At 45.9% G+C, this 16,836-nt stretch overlaps 1 protein-coding gene across 1 annotated transcript; it reads left to right on the top strand.

Moving 5' to 3' along the window:
• The first annotated feature begins 2,112 nt into the window (after positions 1-2,112).
• Positions 2,113-13,206, top strand: LOC115073044 (calcineurin B homologous protein 2-like). Its single transcript, XM_029571179.1, has 7 exons — positions 2,113-2,311; positions 3,704-3,776; positions 4,945-5,025; positions 8,461-8,582; positions 9,104-9,165; positions 9,345-9,467; positions 12,392-13,206. The coding sequence occupies exons 1-7, from the start codon at positions 2,242-2,244 to the stop codon at positions 12,443-12,445; spliced, it is 585 nt and encodes a 194-aa protein (XP_029427039.1). The 5' UTR covers positions 2,113-2,241; the 3' UTR covers positions 12,446-13,206.
• The last annotated feature ends 3,630 nt before the right edge of the window (positions 13,207-16,836 follow it).

The raw sequence follows: 16,836 nt of genomic DNA, 5'->3' as shown, positions 1-16,836 counted from the left end.
AAAGGTAATAGCTAAAGCTAGAAGAATGCTGGACTGCCTAGAGAGAGGAATAACCAGCAGGAAAAAGGAGGTAATGATGCCCTTTTACAGGTCTTTGGTGAGGCCTCACCTGGAGTAGTGTTCAGTTCTGGAGACCTTATCTCAAAAGGAAAAGAGACAGGATGGAGGCGGTCCAGAGAAGGGCGACCAAAATGGTGGTGGTAGTGGGGGTCTCCATCAAATGACTTATGAGGAGAGGTTGAAGGACCTGAATATGTATATCCTGGAGGAGAGGAGGTGCAGGGGAGATAGGATACAGACCTTCAGATTCCTGAAAGGTTTTAATGATGCACATTTGACAAACTTTCTCCATTGGAAAGAAATCAGCAGAACTAGGGGACACGAAATGAAACTCCAGGAAGGACAACTCAGAACCAACATCAGGAAATATTTCTTCATGGAGAGGGTGGTGGATGCCTGGAATGCCCTTCCGGAGGAGGTGGTGAAGATGAAAACAGTAAATTAATTCAAAGGGACATAGGATAAAGACTGTGGATCCCTAAAGGCTACAGGACGGAAATGAGGAAAAGAGTGCATGGGGTAACTTGCTGGGTGGCAGTTACTACCCCTAACCAATAAATCTTCATACTGCTGATGCAACTCCGTTATTGCTCTCTGCTTTAATGGCAGGGGGAAAAGAGGAAAAGGGGAATTAGATTCAGACAGCAACCAACAAGGACCTTGAATTTTAAGGTCTGGGAAAACAAATAAGCATGGGAGTAACTTGCTCGTGCGGCTGTTACTACCCTTAACCAATAAGCCTGATACTTTTGATGCTCTCTGCTTCAATGGCAAGAGGTAATGGGGATTTGGACTCAGACAGCAACCAACAAGGACCCTAACTTTGATGGATTGGGAAGTATGGGGGGAACTTGTATGCCATGGCAGATGCCACCCCTGATGCTACCATTATGGGGGAGACCTGTATGGCGAGACTGATGCTACTATAAGCTCGCTGGGCAGACTGGAGGGACCGTTTGGTCCGTTTCTGCCGTCATTTCTATGTTTTCCCATTTTCTTGTCCTTTAGAAGGACATGTGCTACAAAGCGGGCAAGAGACTCAGTTTTTGAGCGTTCAGGGTTTTTTGGGGTTTTTTTTAATTTACATTCCAGTGTGTTGTGGTATCTGTAATCCTGCAGCTTCCATCCGACCTTATCACTGTAGGTGCCAATATATGTTATGAGGGGAGTAGAATAAAGCTAGGAGTGGCTTGTAATCTCCCTTCAGAGCTGGGGTCATCCAGCAGCTCTGACAGTGGCAGTGCCATGACCTTCCAGAGCCAGGAGAATGGATTGACTCGATTAGGTCGCTTTATAAGTTATGAGCAGAAGCCCAGTGGCCGGTTGCTGTTATTGCTTTAAGAGCCATGATTAGCTGGGACTGGAATCCCGGATTCCCCACTTGGCTTTACAGAAGAACCATAGGACAACTGCAGCCTTGATAAGTGATCTCTCTGAACTTCACAGCGGATTCCTGGTGGAACGACTGATCTCTCCGTGTGTCTGCTGATGTTCCCACTCGTAAAGAGAACTCTGATCCATAGGTGCCAGCTCTGTGGGTGCACTGGGTGCTTCAGCACTCCCCCAAGATCGAGCAAGCTCCTTCACTGTATCCAGGAAGGGGTGATTTGGGTTGAGTTTAGCACCCCCAATCATTTTGAAAAATTGGCTCCTATGCTCTGAGCAGTGACAGGGGGGGGGGGGGGGTGCAGATTGGGAGTGGCTAAGAATCCCCGTGCAATCCGGACCGTCCTCCTCGTGGCCCCGATTACAGACTGCAGTTCTCTGCCACCTCCCTCCCTCCTTCCTGGGAACAGCTGTCACCGTCGGATCTACTCTTTCAAAACGATTAGGGGTGCGAAACTCAAAACAAATGTCCGCTCTTGTGGGTGGTCAAGCATGCACAGAGCCGGCACGACTCCTCTCGTACGCCTCAACTCTTCGCTCGGGGATCATTCACAAGCTAAACCAGTCGGCAGCTCTCCTTCTCCTTCCTTCCAGTGATAAAACAGAGCTACCTTAAAAGAGCACACAAAGTCCTGCCCCCAGGCTCCCAGATTGGTGTGCCCCGGCTGTCAGTCAGCCACGGATCCCAGGGCTGGAGGAAGGTTTAATCCCAGTCCCGAGAGTTGAGAGGGTGCGACAGGGCGCGCGGAGCCGGACCTGGGCGCCATCCAGACCAGGGCAGCGGGAGAGCACGGCATGGGGTCTCAGAGCTCCCACCACCTCTCCAAAATCCCGGACATGGAAGCCATCAGAAGAGAGACAGGCTGTGAGTACGCCTTCTGCAGCTGGAAACTGGGGAAGGAAGCCTAGTTCTATGTTTAAGTAAAGCTGGGGACGGGTAGGAGGCAAGCGGAGAGTCGACACCTAACATCTGGGAGAGACCTTCCCCAGCTGCCTGAAGGGGGCGGCTCGCAAACATCTGGCGCGTTTGCTCGCAGTCCCTCGGGGTAAGGCACTGCTGCGCCCCGGCACACGTCCAGCAAATCTTACCAAAACTTTCCCTTTGTCAGCGCTGGACAGCCCCAAAGCAACGAAATCTGGCAAGGCAGCTCCATCTGGCCTTGTTATCCGAGAGCTGCTGTGGGGTGCCAGCAGACTAGCAAAGTTTAGCACACAGCAGCCATTGATGAAATTCCTCAGGCTTGGCTTTGCCCAGCTCTTGTCAGCTGTTAACATTGTCAGTTTCTTCCTCGTTATTGCAGGATTGGAGACTTTGCATTAAAAACTCCCCTTCCTTTTTCTGCAGCCTTGCAGCTGGTGAGGTTTTAGATTGTGTTTGTATGTGCTGCTAAATCTATAACTTTGCTGTGAATGGCGACTTGTTTTTACAGAAGCAATAAATAAATGAAATGGAAAAAAAAAATAATCGCGAATTAGCATGCTAGACGTCATATTACAAATAGTGGGTCAGGTCAGCCTGGAAGTGGATAAAGGAGGGTGCCTGAGGCAAAGAAATATGAAATGCACTTCCAGCAATGATAAACGAAATACTGAAAACAAGATATGTGGGCATTTCATGATGTCTGAGCTGGAGTCGGCTGAGGACCAGAGGCACTAGCCAATAGCGAGGCAATTTTAAAAATACTGGGTCAGCCAGTAGCAGGACAGCACAATGATGTCACAATGTGCTGTGATCTCTACTGACCTGACTTGTTTTCCAAAAGAAGGGACATCAGGGGCACATAGAAAGCATGAGCCAGAGGTCACTGGTCGGTGGCTCTACTTTTACAGGGCTTCCCAAACCTGACCTGGGGACCCTGCTGCCAGTCGGGTTTTCAGGTTATCCACAATGAACACGCACAAGGCAAATTTGCACATACTGCAGATTTACTTCATGCTCATTCAATGTGACTGTCCTGAAAACCTGGGGGTCTCCGGGACAGGTTTGGGAAGCCCTATTATCTGTGGAAATTTGAATGCAATTGGATGAATAGTTCAAAAGTGATTCGAGTGGAAGACCTTGTGGCAGTCCTCTCTGTGATGAGCCATTCTTACCTTGTGGTAAACAGGATCTGGTGCTCGCCTTTCATCTTGATTTTGCTTCAGTGAAACATTAAAACCTGAACTTTTACCTTCAATTAAGGTATCATTAAGCTCCCAGCATTATCTACTTTCTCCCCCCGCAGGGTTAATGATTAAATGCTTCTCTTGTACTCAGTTTCTCAGGCTAACATTGTCCGTTTGCACCATCGCTTCAGAGCACTGGACAAAGAGGACAAGGGCTATCTTAGGTAAGGTGTATCTGAGGGAAATGCACTACAATGCTTGGTTTCAGTAAACTGCACCCCCCTCCCCTTTCAATGCCCTTGCTCCCTTTCCCCAAATCTGCAGCTCTGCCCTGGGCTCGGGCTTTCTCCTCTTCTGATAATGTATGAATAACACATCTTCTGTCAGCATTATGCTTTGATGAATGAGAATCGAACCCTAGCACTCTGGATTCTGGCTATTAAGTAGCCTCATCAGCCTGCCCGATGGGCTGAGTGTTCATGCCCCCAGATAGTGGGGTAAATTTTCAAAGATAAGCAATTGTGCACCTAAGCAGGGTTTTAGGTAACTAGCTCCAAGCACATACAAAACAGGACATATTTTTAATACATATAGTGCTAAACATCTGAAGCTTCATCTGAATGTAAATATGAGGGTAGATTTTCAACGATTTGATCATTTGTTACACAGGTAAAAATAGAGTTAACTCCCATAAGTAAGCCATATATGAGTAAGTAGATTTTCAGTCACCTAAAACTAGGCAACTACTTTCATAATGGTCAAAAACTTGTCAGCACACAATGAGCCATGGTAGGAGCAGGTATTTGGATGTACACACAAACTTTGCATTTTCATATATAGATAGCATGCTGCTAATGCACAGCATAAGCATCAGAATGGGGAGGGCTGTAGGGGCCATGACCCAACCAAAGTCTGGGCCTGAGTCAGGCAGGCAGGCAGCAGCAGGAGGAGGAAGACAGCGGTGGTGCATTGACCGCATCCTCCACCTCGACAGCTCAAGACAATTGCTGCGGTTGAATACAGCAGTCGGGCCAAGTGGTAAAGGAGGCGGCCCGAGGCACCAACACGCTCCTCCACCTACTGTTGATCAGGATGGGCGAGAAGAATCCTGGGGAATGGACGGTGGGAGTGGGGGAAAGGAAGAGAGAGAAGGGGTGGGAGCAGGGGAAGAGAGGGAAGGAATGAGGGTGGGGGAAAGAGGGACAGGGAGACAATGAGTGAGGGGGTGGATCTTGGTTGGCTGCATGTCAATTTTGCACTCCTGTTTTACTTCACCCAAATGTATGCACATGGATTTACCTGCATAACAACCTTATTTGCCAACTCAGTGTAGGCATGTTCCTCATATTTGAAAAATCAGATTATTCCTAACAAGCCTATCCTTCTTTCCAGCAAAAAGAATTTTCTCTGCATTGGAGAGCTGGCTGTTAACCCTTTGTGTGACAGGATCATCGATGCATTCTTTGAGAACAGGTCAGCCTGAACTTTGTAGTACAAGCGTGCAGGAGCACGGCGACAGTAAGATGCAAAAGAGGGATGCCGCAGATACTGATCTAAGAAGCGTAATTCCTAAGTACCCCAGAAATTTCAGGCTGGTGTAATTAAGAAGATACCCAGTTATCAAGACCTTCTCCTAGCAAATAATTTCAGTTCTCTGTATCTGGGTTGGGAACCACAGAAATGTAATGATGCGGCTTTGAACAGGTATTGCAGAGCAGGGCTTAATTTGTGGGGAAACGGCCTGGAATGCAGTTCCACCACTTATTTTCAGCCCTCCCCTTCAAGCCTGCAGGGGAAAGGAGAGGTTAGCCTGCAGCAAACAGAGCACTCTGCTCCCCAAGCCAGCCCCTTCTTCTCCTGTACCCCACAGAACAGGAGGGAAAGGGGCGCAGACACTGCAGAGCTAAATGCAAAAGAGGTTTTATTAGCACGAGTTTGAAACTTATGAGCAGCAGTCATTATTCAACCTCTTTTTGGGCTGTTACCCAAGGCTTAATTTCTGGCAGAACAACCCAGAATAGCCTTCTACTACCTTTTTTCCTGGCAACTCCAGGAAATTAGTTCTGGTTCCCCTGCAGAAGCAGATACTGTAGAGCTGGTGGTGTCAGGGATCATTTCTGGCCCCCAGTCCCCAGGGGAAGCAGAGCAGCTTATCCTGAAACAGGAGCCACCTGGCCTCGATTATTTCTGGCATAACTGAGGAGGCCTTGAGGATGAATGCCCCTCAGTCTCACTGCTTCTGTTCCTATTGGGTATGCCTGCACAGGGGCGGATTGGCCTATCGGGGAATCATGGGCCGGTCGCTCCAGTCACCGGTCTGCCGTGCATGGCTGTGACAGAGCCGCGCTCGGCAGACCACGTGATGCGTCCTGGGTGGCGAATCCCCGGGCCGGTCTTCCTCGGGAATCCACCACTGTGCCTGCATGTGTGTGAGAGTGCATTTGGAAGCAAGCTCACTCCAGCCCTGGTCATACAGGGTCACAGCTGACCCTGCTCCCACTCTCCCCATTCCACAGTTCCACTTCCTTTTTGCCTACAGATTAAGCCCTAATGCAGCGGCATTGCTAACCCTTCTCCAAAGCAAGTTTGAATTATGTTATTTTCATATTTAGATCAAGGTGTGTAGGTGACACCTAAGAATCCTCTCAGGTGTAATTGAAGGGGAAGGGAGAAGGGAATGGCTACACTCCCTGGCTAATAGCAAAAAAGGATACAGATTGACCTTGTGCAGTCAGTCAAACTTGGATAACTGGCACCTGGGAGATCTCCTTAGCAAACAGTGTAGGCGGGGCAACCGAACAGGCTGGGAGGCTGATGTAACAAGGTACATTAGATGGAACATGCATTCTTGTGCTTTAGCGCTCAGAAAGCGTACGCACAAACAGGATGAAAAATGTGCACTGAAATTAGTGCACTTTCATGCAAATCCCATGTTAATGAAGGCGTTGGGTATTATTACTCCCCAATGCAGGGAGGGTCATTAAAGATCCTGAAGGTGATTGCACAATCTTTTTTAATATTTGAAATTTCATTTCTTGGTCAAAGATGAAATAAAGATTGACTCACATTTCTGGGGCTGATGTTAATCTATACTGCTGTGTCCCAGTGGTCCATGGACCTGGAATTTTTGCCTGCAAGGGTTTTCGACCCAGGTCCAGGGTGACCTACACAGCAGATCACCCCAGGTCTGGGATCATGCTGGTATAGCACCATAGATTAACACTAGCTCTGGAAATGTGAGTTAACTTTTATTCCATATCTTACCCAGGATTTACAATTTCCATTAGGCTAAAAAAAAAAAGAGAACAGTCTAAGCATCAGAGTACCTGAGTCTGGAACCCCCAAGCCAGAGACCCTTAGCCCAAGAACTGCTGTATATGCAACTTTCTATTATGTAAGCTCTTTGGGGAAGGCACATAGACTAGCACAGCTGTCTCACCGTACAGTGTTCATTCATGCTTCTCTGGATTAGTCTCATTTCATGGTCCGTAAGACTTGGCAGAACTGTTAGTCAGGCAGGAGCTACATGACAGCAGCATGATGGTGGGCATTATGTAATGAATCGGAGAAGGAGGTGATGATAGACAGTTGTACATACAGCAAGCATTGCATAATAGTCAGTTTTATTTAATGTATTGGAATAATGTATTTTATTTTTGTTTTTTATGTTTCCAGTTTTATTATATTTGTTTGATTGTTTTGAAATATGTTTTGTAGTATTTTATTGCATTATTTTATATTGCAAATTTTATGATTGATGCTTTTGTTGTAAACCACTCCAATATATTATTTTATATGGAGAAGTAGTATATTAAGTTATTAAATAAACATAAACAATTATGATACTTTAAGAGCCTGCCCAAGAGCACTTTTTTCACTTTATGCCTGTCTAGTGCCTTTTCAGTTAAATAGAAATATGACGACAGAAAAAGCCCATATAGCCTATTTGGTCTGCCCATCCACACCAACTACTTAGCTCTACAATCCCTACCACACCACTCAATGATTCTATATGCTTGGCTCATGCTTTCTTGATTTCATACTGTCCTCGTCTCCACCATCTCCATGGGGAGGCCATTCCATGCATCTGCCACTCTCTGTAAATAACTATTTCCTTAGATTACTCCTGAGTCTACCCCCTTTCATCCTCATCTCATGACCCCTCATTGCAGAGCCTCCTTTCTGTTGAGGCCCACCTTCTGCGCATTGATACGTTAAGAGTTATTAAATGTTTATCATATCACCCTCATCCCATCTTTCCTGTACATTATACATCTTTACATCAAACATGTCCCCATATGCTTTAGAGAAAGACCATTGACAATTTTAGTAGTCACCCTCTGGACTGACTCCATCCAGTTTATATTCTTTTGAAGGTGTGGTCTCCTGAATTATATACAACTTAGTCTATGTGCACATTTTTGTATTGGCACACTTTTTTAAAATTCTGCAGTAATTTCCATGGCATTAGCTTACTGCATTGGGAATTTTGATTTTCAGTGCATGAGGAAAGGAGAATGCATGCTAAAATTTAACACACATTTTTTACTCACATTTTATTATTTGAGCCCCTGGGTGAGCCAAATGGTCCTTATCTGCTGATGTCTACTGGGTTATTATATAGGTTTATATATGAAGCAAACGGGTAGGCTTCAGTGCTGCTTGTGTGTCCTGGTTAGCTAACCTGTACTATCAAGTGATTACACCATCTCTGTAACAAAGTTTTTGCTCCAGTCAGAAACTCAGGGAAAGAAATGTTTACTATAGTGGGGAATTTACTGTAATAAAACGACTGGACTTCAGCAGAACTTGCTGGACTGAGCCCAAGGTCTTCCATAGTCTTCTCACCACCATCTTCTTTGGATTTTTCAGCAGACACTTAACAATTATTCTTTTCTCTCCTGCTAGCGAGTCTGTGGATTTTCGATCATTCATTCACATCCTGGCCCATTTTCGCCCTATCGAGGAAGATAAACCAAAGGACCTCAGTACGCAGGAATTGATCAACAGCCGGAAAAGCAAACTGAAATGTAAGTCAAGGGGAAATCAAAGTGATGCATTCAGCAGCAGGATCCTGATCCTGGCATGTTTTACTACACATGCACTCAGTAACATTCCGTCAGAGACTCTCTAGAGACAATAGCATGTCCCCTTAACTCAGAACCAGAAAAGGGAACGGTGCTGTGACTGCAGGCCTATGCAGCCAGTCCGATCAGAGTTCAGCAAAAAGGGAGGGGGGAAACCGCCCCATTTCTACAAATATTGTTAAACAGCTGAATTTAAAAGATTTCTGCTTTTCTTCACTTAGCAGTAGCTTTTTGGTAAGCTGGTAAATAGGCTTTGATCAGGTTATGCTTTATGCAATAAATCACCTCATACAGCAGACAAAGCACATAAAATCCATTTTTACAGGGCTTCTTTATCCAGGGCCTTCATTCTTCCCCTGGGAGTCAGTGCCTGGGGAATACATCCTACCACCAACTTTGATGATGACTTCATTTCTCCAGATGTTTAAATTAGTTTTATTTGGCTTTTTGTTTTTTTTGTAAAGTTGCTTTTCAGCTGTATGATCAGGACAAAGATGGAAAGATTTCCAGGAACGAACTTCTAGAGGTAAGGAACGTTGCAAACACCAGAGGACAGGAAGTATTTGCACAGGGCAGTGCAGGATTGTGTAGGATGAAGGGAATGTAAACGGATTGGAGTGCCTGCAAGGTGTTAGTATAGGTAAAGCACCAACAGAACTGGGTGACTATCAAAGGGAATGAAACTCTTGTGTGTTTGGTACACAGGTGCTACGGATGATGGTTGGCGTGCAGGTCACCAATGAGCAGCTGGCAAGCATCACAGACAGGGCCATCCAGGAGGCAGATCTGGACGGTGACAACGCTATCTCCTTTGACGAGTTTACAAAGGTTGGATCTGTGGTGTCCATGAGGCATTCGTGGGTGGGGATTCCATGAAGCACAGTGCTCCTGTCACACCTCACAATAAAGCCATTTTCCAGTCACACAAAGGGGGGGAGAGAGGGAGGCGCAAGCCACAGGTGTTGCAGCAGTGAGCTCAGATCATAGCGAGTTAAATGCTTCTCCATTACAGAAACTATGAGGAATGGTCCCTCGCACCTCTGTCCTGTTACAGACCCCTCATGCTTTGCGTTACAGGATCTGTGAAGCAGAGCTTCTCAACCCTGACCTGGCGGCACACCTACCTGGCCTGGTTTTCAGGATAGCTGCAGTGAATATGCACAGGACTGGATTTAGGCCCAGGCACGTGCCTTGTGTGTCAAATTCTGAAGGTGCCTAAACAGTGGGACGCCTGTTGATGTCCGATTTCCAGGGGGAGGGGAAGGAGGGTTCCACTTGCCCCAAGTCCTCTGCCTGTGGTTGGTGTCATCTTAAATCCAGAGATTTTCATATACCGAGTCTGCAAAGTATGTAAATTTATCTCATGCAAAGAACCTAACTTGTGGGATGAACTTCAAATAGCTGTAGCTGGGTAGCAGACAAACAGCTCAATACTGTAAAGTGCGGCCGCAGTTACCCTGCTCCTAACTTGCTTTCTACTCACTTTCCGGCCGCGTTAGCCCTTCCTGCGATACACTATCCCCTTTAACCCATCCTTACCGCCTCTTTAAATCCCCGGGTAACCCCTTCCGCACGCGGCATGTATATCAGATGTAAACCATCGAATTAGCTATTCCCTCCCATACAGTAACGCGCACCACGACTATCGCTATTTTACCCTGCCATTTTGCCCTGCGTTTAACCTGCTAAATTACCGCCTACCCCTACCCCTGCGTAAGAGTCAAGGGTTAAGGGTAGATGGCAAACTTTCCCACAAAAGAAAACCTAAAAATGGGTATAAATACCTTGGATGTCACTTTCCGAATCCCCCATCGCCGGGCGGGCGGGCGTGCGGTCATCGAGGCGGGTGCCGGCAGGCGCACGTTTATCCAGGCGGCGGCGGTGGGAGCCGGCGGGCGCGTGTTCATCCGGCGGGCATTCATCGAGGCGGGAGCCGGCGGGCGGGCGTGCTGTCATCGAGGCGGGAGCCGGCAGGCGCGCGTTCATCCAGGTGGCGGCGGGAGCGCATTTATCCAGGCGATGGCGGTGGGAGCCGGTGGGCGCGTGTTTGTTCAGGCGCGGCGGTGGGAGCCGGCGGGCAGGCGCGTGTTCATCCAGGCTGCGGCAGCGGGAGCCAGCGGGCGGGCGTGCGTTCATCCAGGCGGAGGGAGCCGGCGGCGAAAGCAGCCTCCAGCAACCCCCGCCGGCAGTGAATGAATGCACGCCTGTGTACGCCCGTACAATTTCGGCGCTCAAGGCAGGGCATTAGAGGATGCCGACGTCACGTGCTGTGATGTCAAACGTCGTGACGTCACGCCTTGAGCGCCGAAATTGCACGGGCGTACACAGGCGTGCATTCATTCACTGCCAGCGGGGGTTGCTGGAGGCTGCTTTCGCCGCCGCCTGGATGAACGCGTGCCCGCCCGCCGGCTCCCGCCGCCTGGATGAATGCGCGCCCGCCGGCTCCTGCCACACCTGGATGAACGTGCGCCCACCTGCCCGCCAGCTCCCGCCTCGATGACAGCCCGCCGGCTACCGCCTCGATGAACTCGCTCCCGCCTCGAACGCGCGCCCGCCGGCTCTCGCCAGTAAGTTTACTTTTTTTACACTTTTGTTTTAATTTTCGTCTGCGCCTTGCTTCGGGAGGGGGGGGAACCATCCACTTCCTGGTACCTGTCATTTCAAATGTCAGTTGAAATGACAGGTACCAGCGCACCCAGGATACTGTATAGGCGCTGTATTAAGCGCCTATACAGTAAAATGGGTTGCGCGGGCCTAACCCTTCGCCTAACGCTTCGCAGACGCGGCTTGCATTTGCAAGCAATTTAAATAGAGTATCGAGCGGTATGTGAGCAGGACTGTGCGTGCGGGGAACGAGGGTGCGCCCGGCACTGCCGCACTCTTTCTAAGGCGGCCTTACTGTATCGACCTGAAAATAAGTGTGGGGCACTGCTAATTGGTAAGGTCCTATTCAAGCTATGATTTTGCAGAAATTGCAGATCCCACAGTATTAAGCTGTTACCACAGTCGGGCCGATTCAGTATGGTGCGCTTGGCCAAGCGCACCTTTAGCCTTCGTTTGGCCGCCCTTTTTCCACGTGCTATTTTTACCCCTTATACAGTAAGGGGTAATAGCGCGAAGCGTGTAGCGAAGCCGCACATTTTACTTTCAGAAATTAACGCCTGCCCAAAGGCAGAAGTTAATTCAGCCGGCACAGGGAAAGTGTACAGAAAACCAGAAAAAACTGCTTTTCTGTACTCCCTCCGACTTAATATCATAGCGATATTAAGTCGGAGACCCCAAAAATAAAAAAAAAAATTAAAAATCTACCCACGGATTGGAAGACGGATGCTCAATTTTGCTGGCGTCCGTTTTCCAAACCCGTGGCTGTCAGCGGGTTCGACAACCAACACCGGTAAAATTAAGCGTCGGCTGTCAAACCCGCTGACAGCCGCCGCTTCTGTCCAAAAAGGAGGCGCTAGGGATGCGCTAGTGTTCCTAGCACCTCCTTTTTCTGCGGGCCCTAATTTGCATAACTTTCCTGCCTGGGTGCTCGTCCGCTCTCCCGTGCCGTTTTCTGTATCCGCCCGACTGTATACAGGGCCTTTCTCATACATATTACAGATATCCTAAAAAAAAGGCCAGATAGATCAGGATTGAGAACCATTGGCGGTAGCAAATGGGTGGTTATATGTCACCGTGTTTCAGTTTTGCAACAAAACGTCCCTTGTTGTGGTATATTAATACATTTGATGTCTCCTTTTCATCCTCAGTCCTTGGAGAAAATGAATATTGAGCACAAAATGAGCATCCGATTTCTCAAATAACTGAGCCAGATGTTGCATGGACTATGAAGACCCACCTCACCCATGGTCCCTGACTACTTGGAAGTAAGAATACTACTTCGGCTCTGTGCCCTGGCAGAGACTGTTTCACAAGCTGCTTCCCTGGGTGCCATGAGTGAGACTGCTTTACGCATTGAGCTGTTTCTCCGAGTGCCAAGCATGACTGGTTTCATGAGTTGCTTCTTCGGGAGCCATGGCTGGGAGTTTCACAAGTGGCTTCCACAGCTGCATAACTGGAATCTGGTGACTGAAAAATGTTCTTCTTTATAAAATAATCACAATTTGTTTCTGTAAAAGTCATCTCCAAGATCCCTGCATTTACAAATGGCCCCTTTACTTCAACATATATCTTACAGCTATTCCATGAACCTTGCCAAATGCCATCACAAACAAAATACTGAGGCCTTTAAACGCTCTTCATTTTTTTTGAGTGCATGCTATATATTTACTTCCTACTAAATATATCCATAGTGGGAGTTCTCCCTTCCAGACAACAGAACAGATGCAAGAAAAACAGGGTAGAAAAAGATGACTTGGTAATTTCCTGCCCAGACCACCCATGGGTACCACTGAATGTTAAGGGGTATTCACAGGCAATAATTTCAACTCTGGATGGAATGGGAAGCTCAGTAACACCAGGATATTCCATCTCTTTGCCATACATATTCCTTGGAAATAAAGGACTGCATAGAGTGGCCAGATGTCTCATACTAACATATTCAATAAAACACATCGTGTCTTAATCATTGTCTCTCCCTTCTCTAAGCAATGATTCTCTTGCTCATGTATTTCAAGACATTTCTCAATGTGTTGGATTATTCCAAGTTCTAATCACTTCCAGTCTTGCATTTGCCAGGCCTCCCACCTATCTTCAGTTCCTGCATTTTGAGGCAGTCTCTATTTTTTTCTCTTCCTGTGTATCTGGAGTAGTCTTTTGTTTGTTTTTTTCCCCTATATTTTTGGAGAAGTCTTCCATTTTCTTTCTCTGTACATTGAAGGAAGTCTCTGGTGTTTTCTCCCACTGTATTTAGGACAGTCTATGGTGTCAAAGTTCTTCCTCTGTATCTTTGAGGTAGTCTCGATTTTTTTTCTCTCCCTATATTTTTGTAACAGTCTTTGGTATTTTCTCTCCCTTTATTCTTAGTTTCTGAAGTAACCTTTCTCTGCATTTTTGGGTAGTCTTTGGCATTTCTTTCCTTGCTAGAACTATTGTATTGGCATGACTATAAGATGGTCTCCTTATATTCAAGCCCATGCAATAGAACCCAGTACTTTCAGCAGCACTCATTGTACTGGGCCACTTCATGGCAGTCTTTCATTTTCACCCAGATCAGATACATACTGTCAGGCCAGACCTTCTGACTTGGACCCTGGTGGCTCTACCAAGTCTCCTCGCCTCAGCCTTGGGCCCTGGAGGGATTGGCTATACCAAGGTTCCTTGTTGCAGTCGCTGCTTGCTCCACCAGGCCGATATTACACCTCCATTCCTGCAGAGCCTAGCAGATAGCTAGCCGGAGGAAACGTCACCTTCTTCTTCAGTGGTGGGAAAAGCTTTGGCCAGAAGAGTAAGATGATATGAGTTTTTGGACATGCACAATGTCCAAAAATTGTGTCTAATATTTGAGTCAATATGGTAATTAGCAGATGGGTCAATAGGAGTTAGAAGTCCTAGCAGCAAGGGCAAGCCAGGTCTGGCTGGCAGGTTAGGCAGAGGCCCTGAGACTGGAGGTACAGGTAACATCATGCTAACATTAGTAGCAATGCTGCCATGCAGAGACCCTGCTAAAATTCTTCCGCAGCTTGGATCGGCTAGGACTGAGGAGCCAGCATTTGGGGACAGGGAGACATGAAGATCACTAAAGGTGACACCTGGGCGCATTTACACTCCATGATACAGGGCTCCAGGAGCCTTGGTGCATGATTCCCGGCCTCAGGACCGCAGCTGCAATAACTAAACTATGAGGCCGATGTAATAAGAGGTGTGTGTATTAAGCAGTGTGTTTAAACTATGTACTGAAATTCAGCACACAAGTTTCATAATGCATGCTTTAAAACAAATTAACTCCCAATGCAGTAAGCTAATACTATGCTAATGCATTGGGAGTAAAAAAAAAAAAAGGAGGAACTTGCTGGGAGAGACCTCTCCAAGAGAGAGGTTTTGGTCGGGACTAGAGTGAGTTTTGTCTCCCTTCAACAACGCTATCGGGGAAACCTACTTCCTGGTCCTGGCTCCGCCCCCCGTGATGTCACCGTCGGGGGACGGATTGGTTTGCCTTTAAATTCAAGCTGTTACGGCGCTACACCGAAGGAACTTGCTGGGAGAGACCTCTCCAAGAGAGAGGTTTTGGTCGGGACTAGAGTGAGTTTTGTCACCCTTCAACAACGCTATCGGGGAAACCTACTTCCTGGTCCTGGCTCCGCCCCCCGTGATGTCACCGTCGGGGGACGGATTGGTTTGCCTTTAAATTCAAGCGGTTACGGCGCGCGCCAAAGGGGCGCGCCCCTTCTTGAAGAATTTTCTTTGAAATTTTATTATTTATATATGGGCAGGACATCATCGCCTGGAGTTTCACTGAGGGGGCCGATGGACAGACATGTTGAAAGAGGGGTAAGTCAAGCAATACGAAGGAATATCTCTGATATTTCTTTTTCATCAGGATCTCCTGAAGTCCAAAGACCACAGCAGTTAAATCAACCAAATCTTGAAGAGTCTGTTATTACATCTCAGCCTTTGAATAGTTTAGACAAAGGTAATATTCATCCTATAAAAGTAATATCAGATTTGGACATAAATTTGGATCAATTGGACCCAGGCTTGATGGAAGCAGCCGGGGGATCCATTGTTCCAGAGAACATTACCTTACGAGATGTTTGGATGGCATTAGATAGTCTACAGAAAATAATGACTAATTCAATTGAACAAAATAGAATTACTACTGCTGAATTTAAAAATGTTATGGAGATGCACAGTAATCGTTTATTACAACTAGAAGAACAAAGTAAAAATTTTACCACACAAATAGATGTGCTTAAAGAAGTAAATAGTTCCTATATAAAAGACGGATTAGTAATCCATAGGCAGTTGGAAAATCTTGAGAATCAAAATCGAGTTCGCAATTTGAGGTTATTGAATTTTCCAGAAACAAGATTAATATCTGCTATGGAATTACTGAAAAAATATCTAGGCGAGGTATTGTCTATTGATTCAATTGATGAGGCCAGTATATCAAAAATATATTATATTCCAAAATCGAGATTGAATACTCAAGTGGGCTTAGAGGATATGGAAGTTGTTCAACACTCACCAAATTTAACTTCTTTCTTAGAAGCGTCTCAAGATGACATATCACAGAGGTCTTCTTTGTTAGTGACATTTTGTAGAGAACGAGATAAGAATCAAGTATTAAAAAAATATTTTGAAAAAAAGGACTATAATTTTTGTGGTCAAAAGATTCAGATATTTCCTGATGTGGCCAGGGCAACTCAACTGAGACATAAACAATTCCTGACATTAAAGTCTAGAGTGTTAGCCCTTGGGGCAACATTCTATTTAAAATACCCATGTAAGTGTTCTGTGACACATCAGAAAAATAAATGTATCTTCCAAGATCCCTCCACTTAGAGTCATTTTTAGTGGATAAAGAAATGGTTGAGAAATGAACTGCAAAAAAAAATGTTTTTTTCTCTCCTTAAATCTGTAAAGTTGAATACAGTTTACCTATGTTTAATACTTGATAAAACCTCCCGTAATGTGGACTAAATATGCTTAATTGATTATTATGAAGGAATAATTGTTATATGTTGATTATGTTTTTATAGCATATTTGCCTGTTTTTTTTCAATGTAGAATTGTTTAAAGAACTTAATAAAATATAAATTAAAAAAAAAAAAAGCCACAGTAATCCAAAACAGTGCAGTGTGCATAAAAACATGATTATGCATACTAAACTGTGAATTTTGTGTGAATAAAACCCTATTGTCTGGGAAAGTGACTCAACCATTACTGCAACAAATGAATGCCACCCCCAATTTGTATAGAACCAGTGGGAGTATAAATTCATTGCTTGTTTTCTTTCTACATGTTTTGGGACAGTCTCTAGTATTTTCTTTTATGATAGCCTCCAGTGATTTTCACCCTGTTTTGGGAACAGTCTATGGTGTTTCTTCTCTTTGCATATTGGCGCAATCTCATAGTTTTCTTTCCCTATATTGTAAACCGCTTTTATAGTTTGTACTGATTATGTGGTATATAAATGTGTTAAATATTTTTGGGATGGTCTTCAGTGGTTTTCATTTGTATATTTAAGTAGTCTCCAATATGTTTTCTCTCTGAATATTTGTGGCTGTCTCAGTGTTTTCCCTCTCTGTGTTTT

Source organism: Rhinatrema bivittatum, chromosome 11 (assembly GCF_901001135.1).
Source record: "Rhinatrema bivittatum chromosome 11, aRhiBiv1.1, whole genome shotgun sequence".
Lineage (NCBI taxonomy): Eukaryota > Metazoa > Chordata > Amphibia > Gymnophiona > Rhinatrematidae > Rhinatrema > Rhinatrema bivittatum.
Note: the sequence above shows the minus strand (reverse complement) of the source record. Positions and strands in the feature narration are given on the sequence as shown.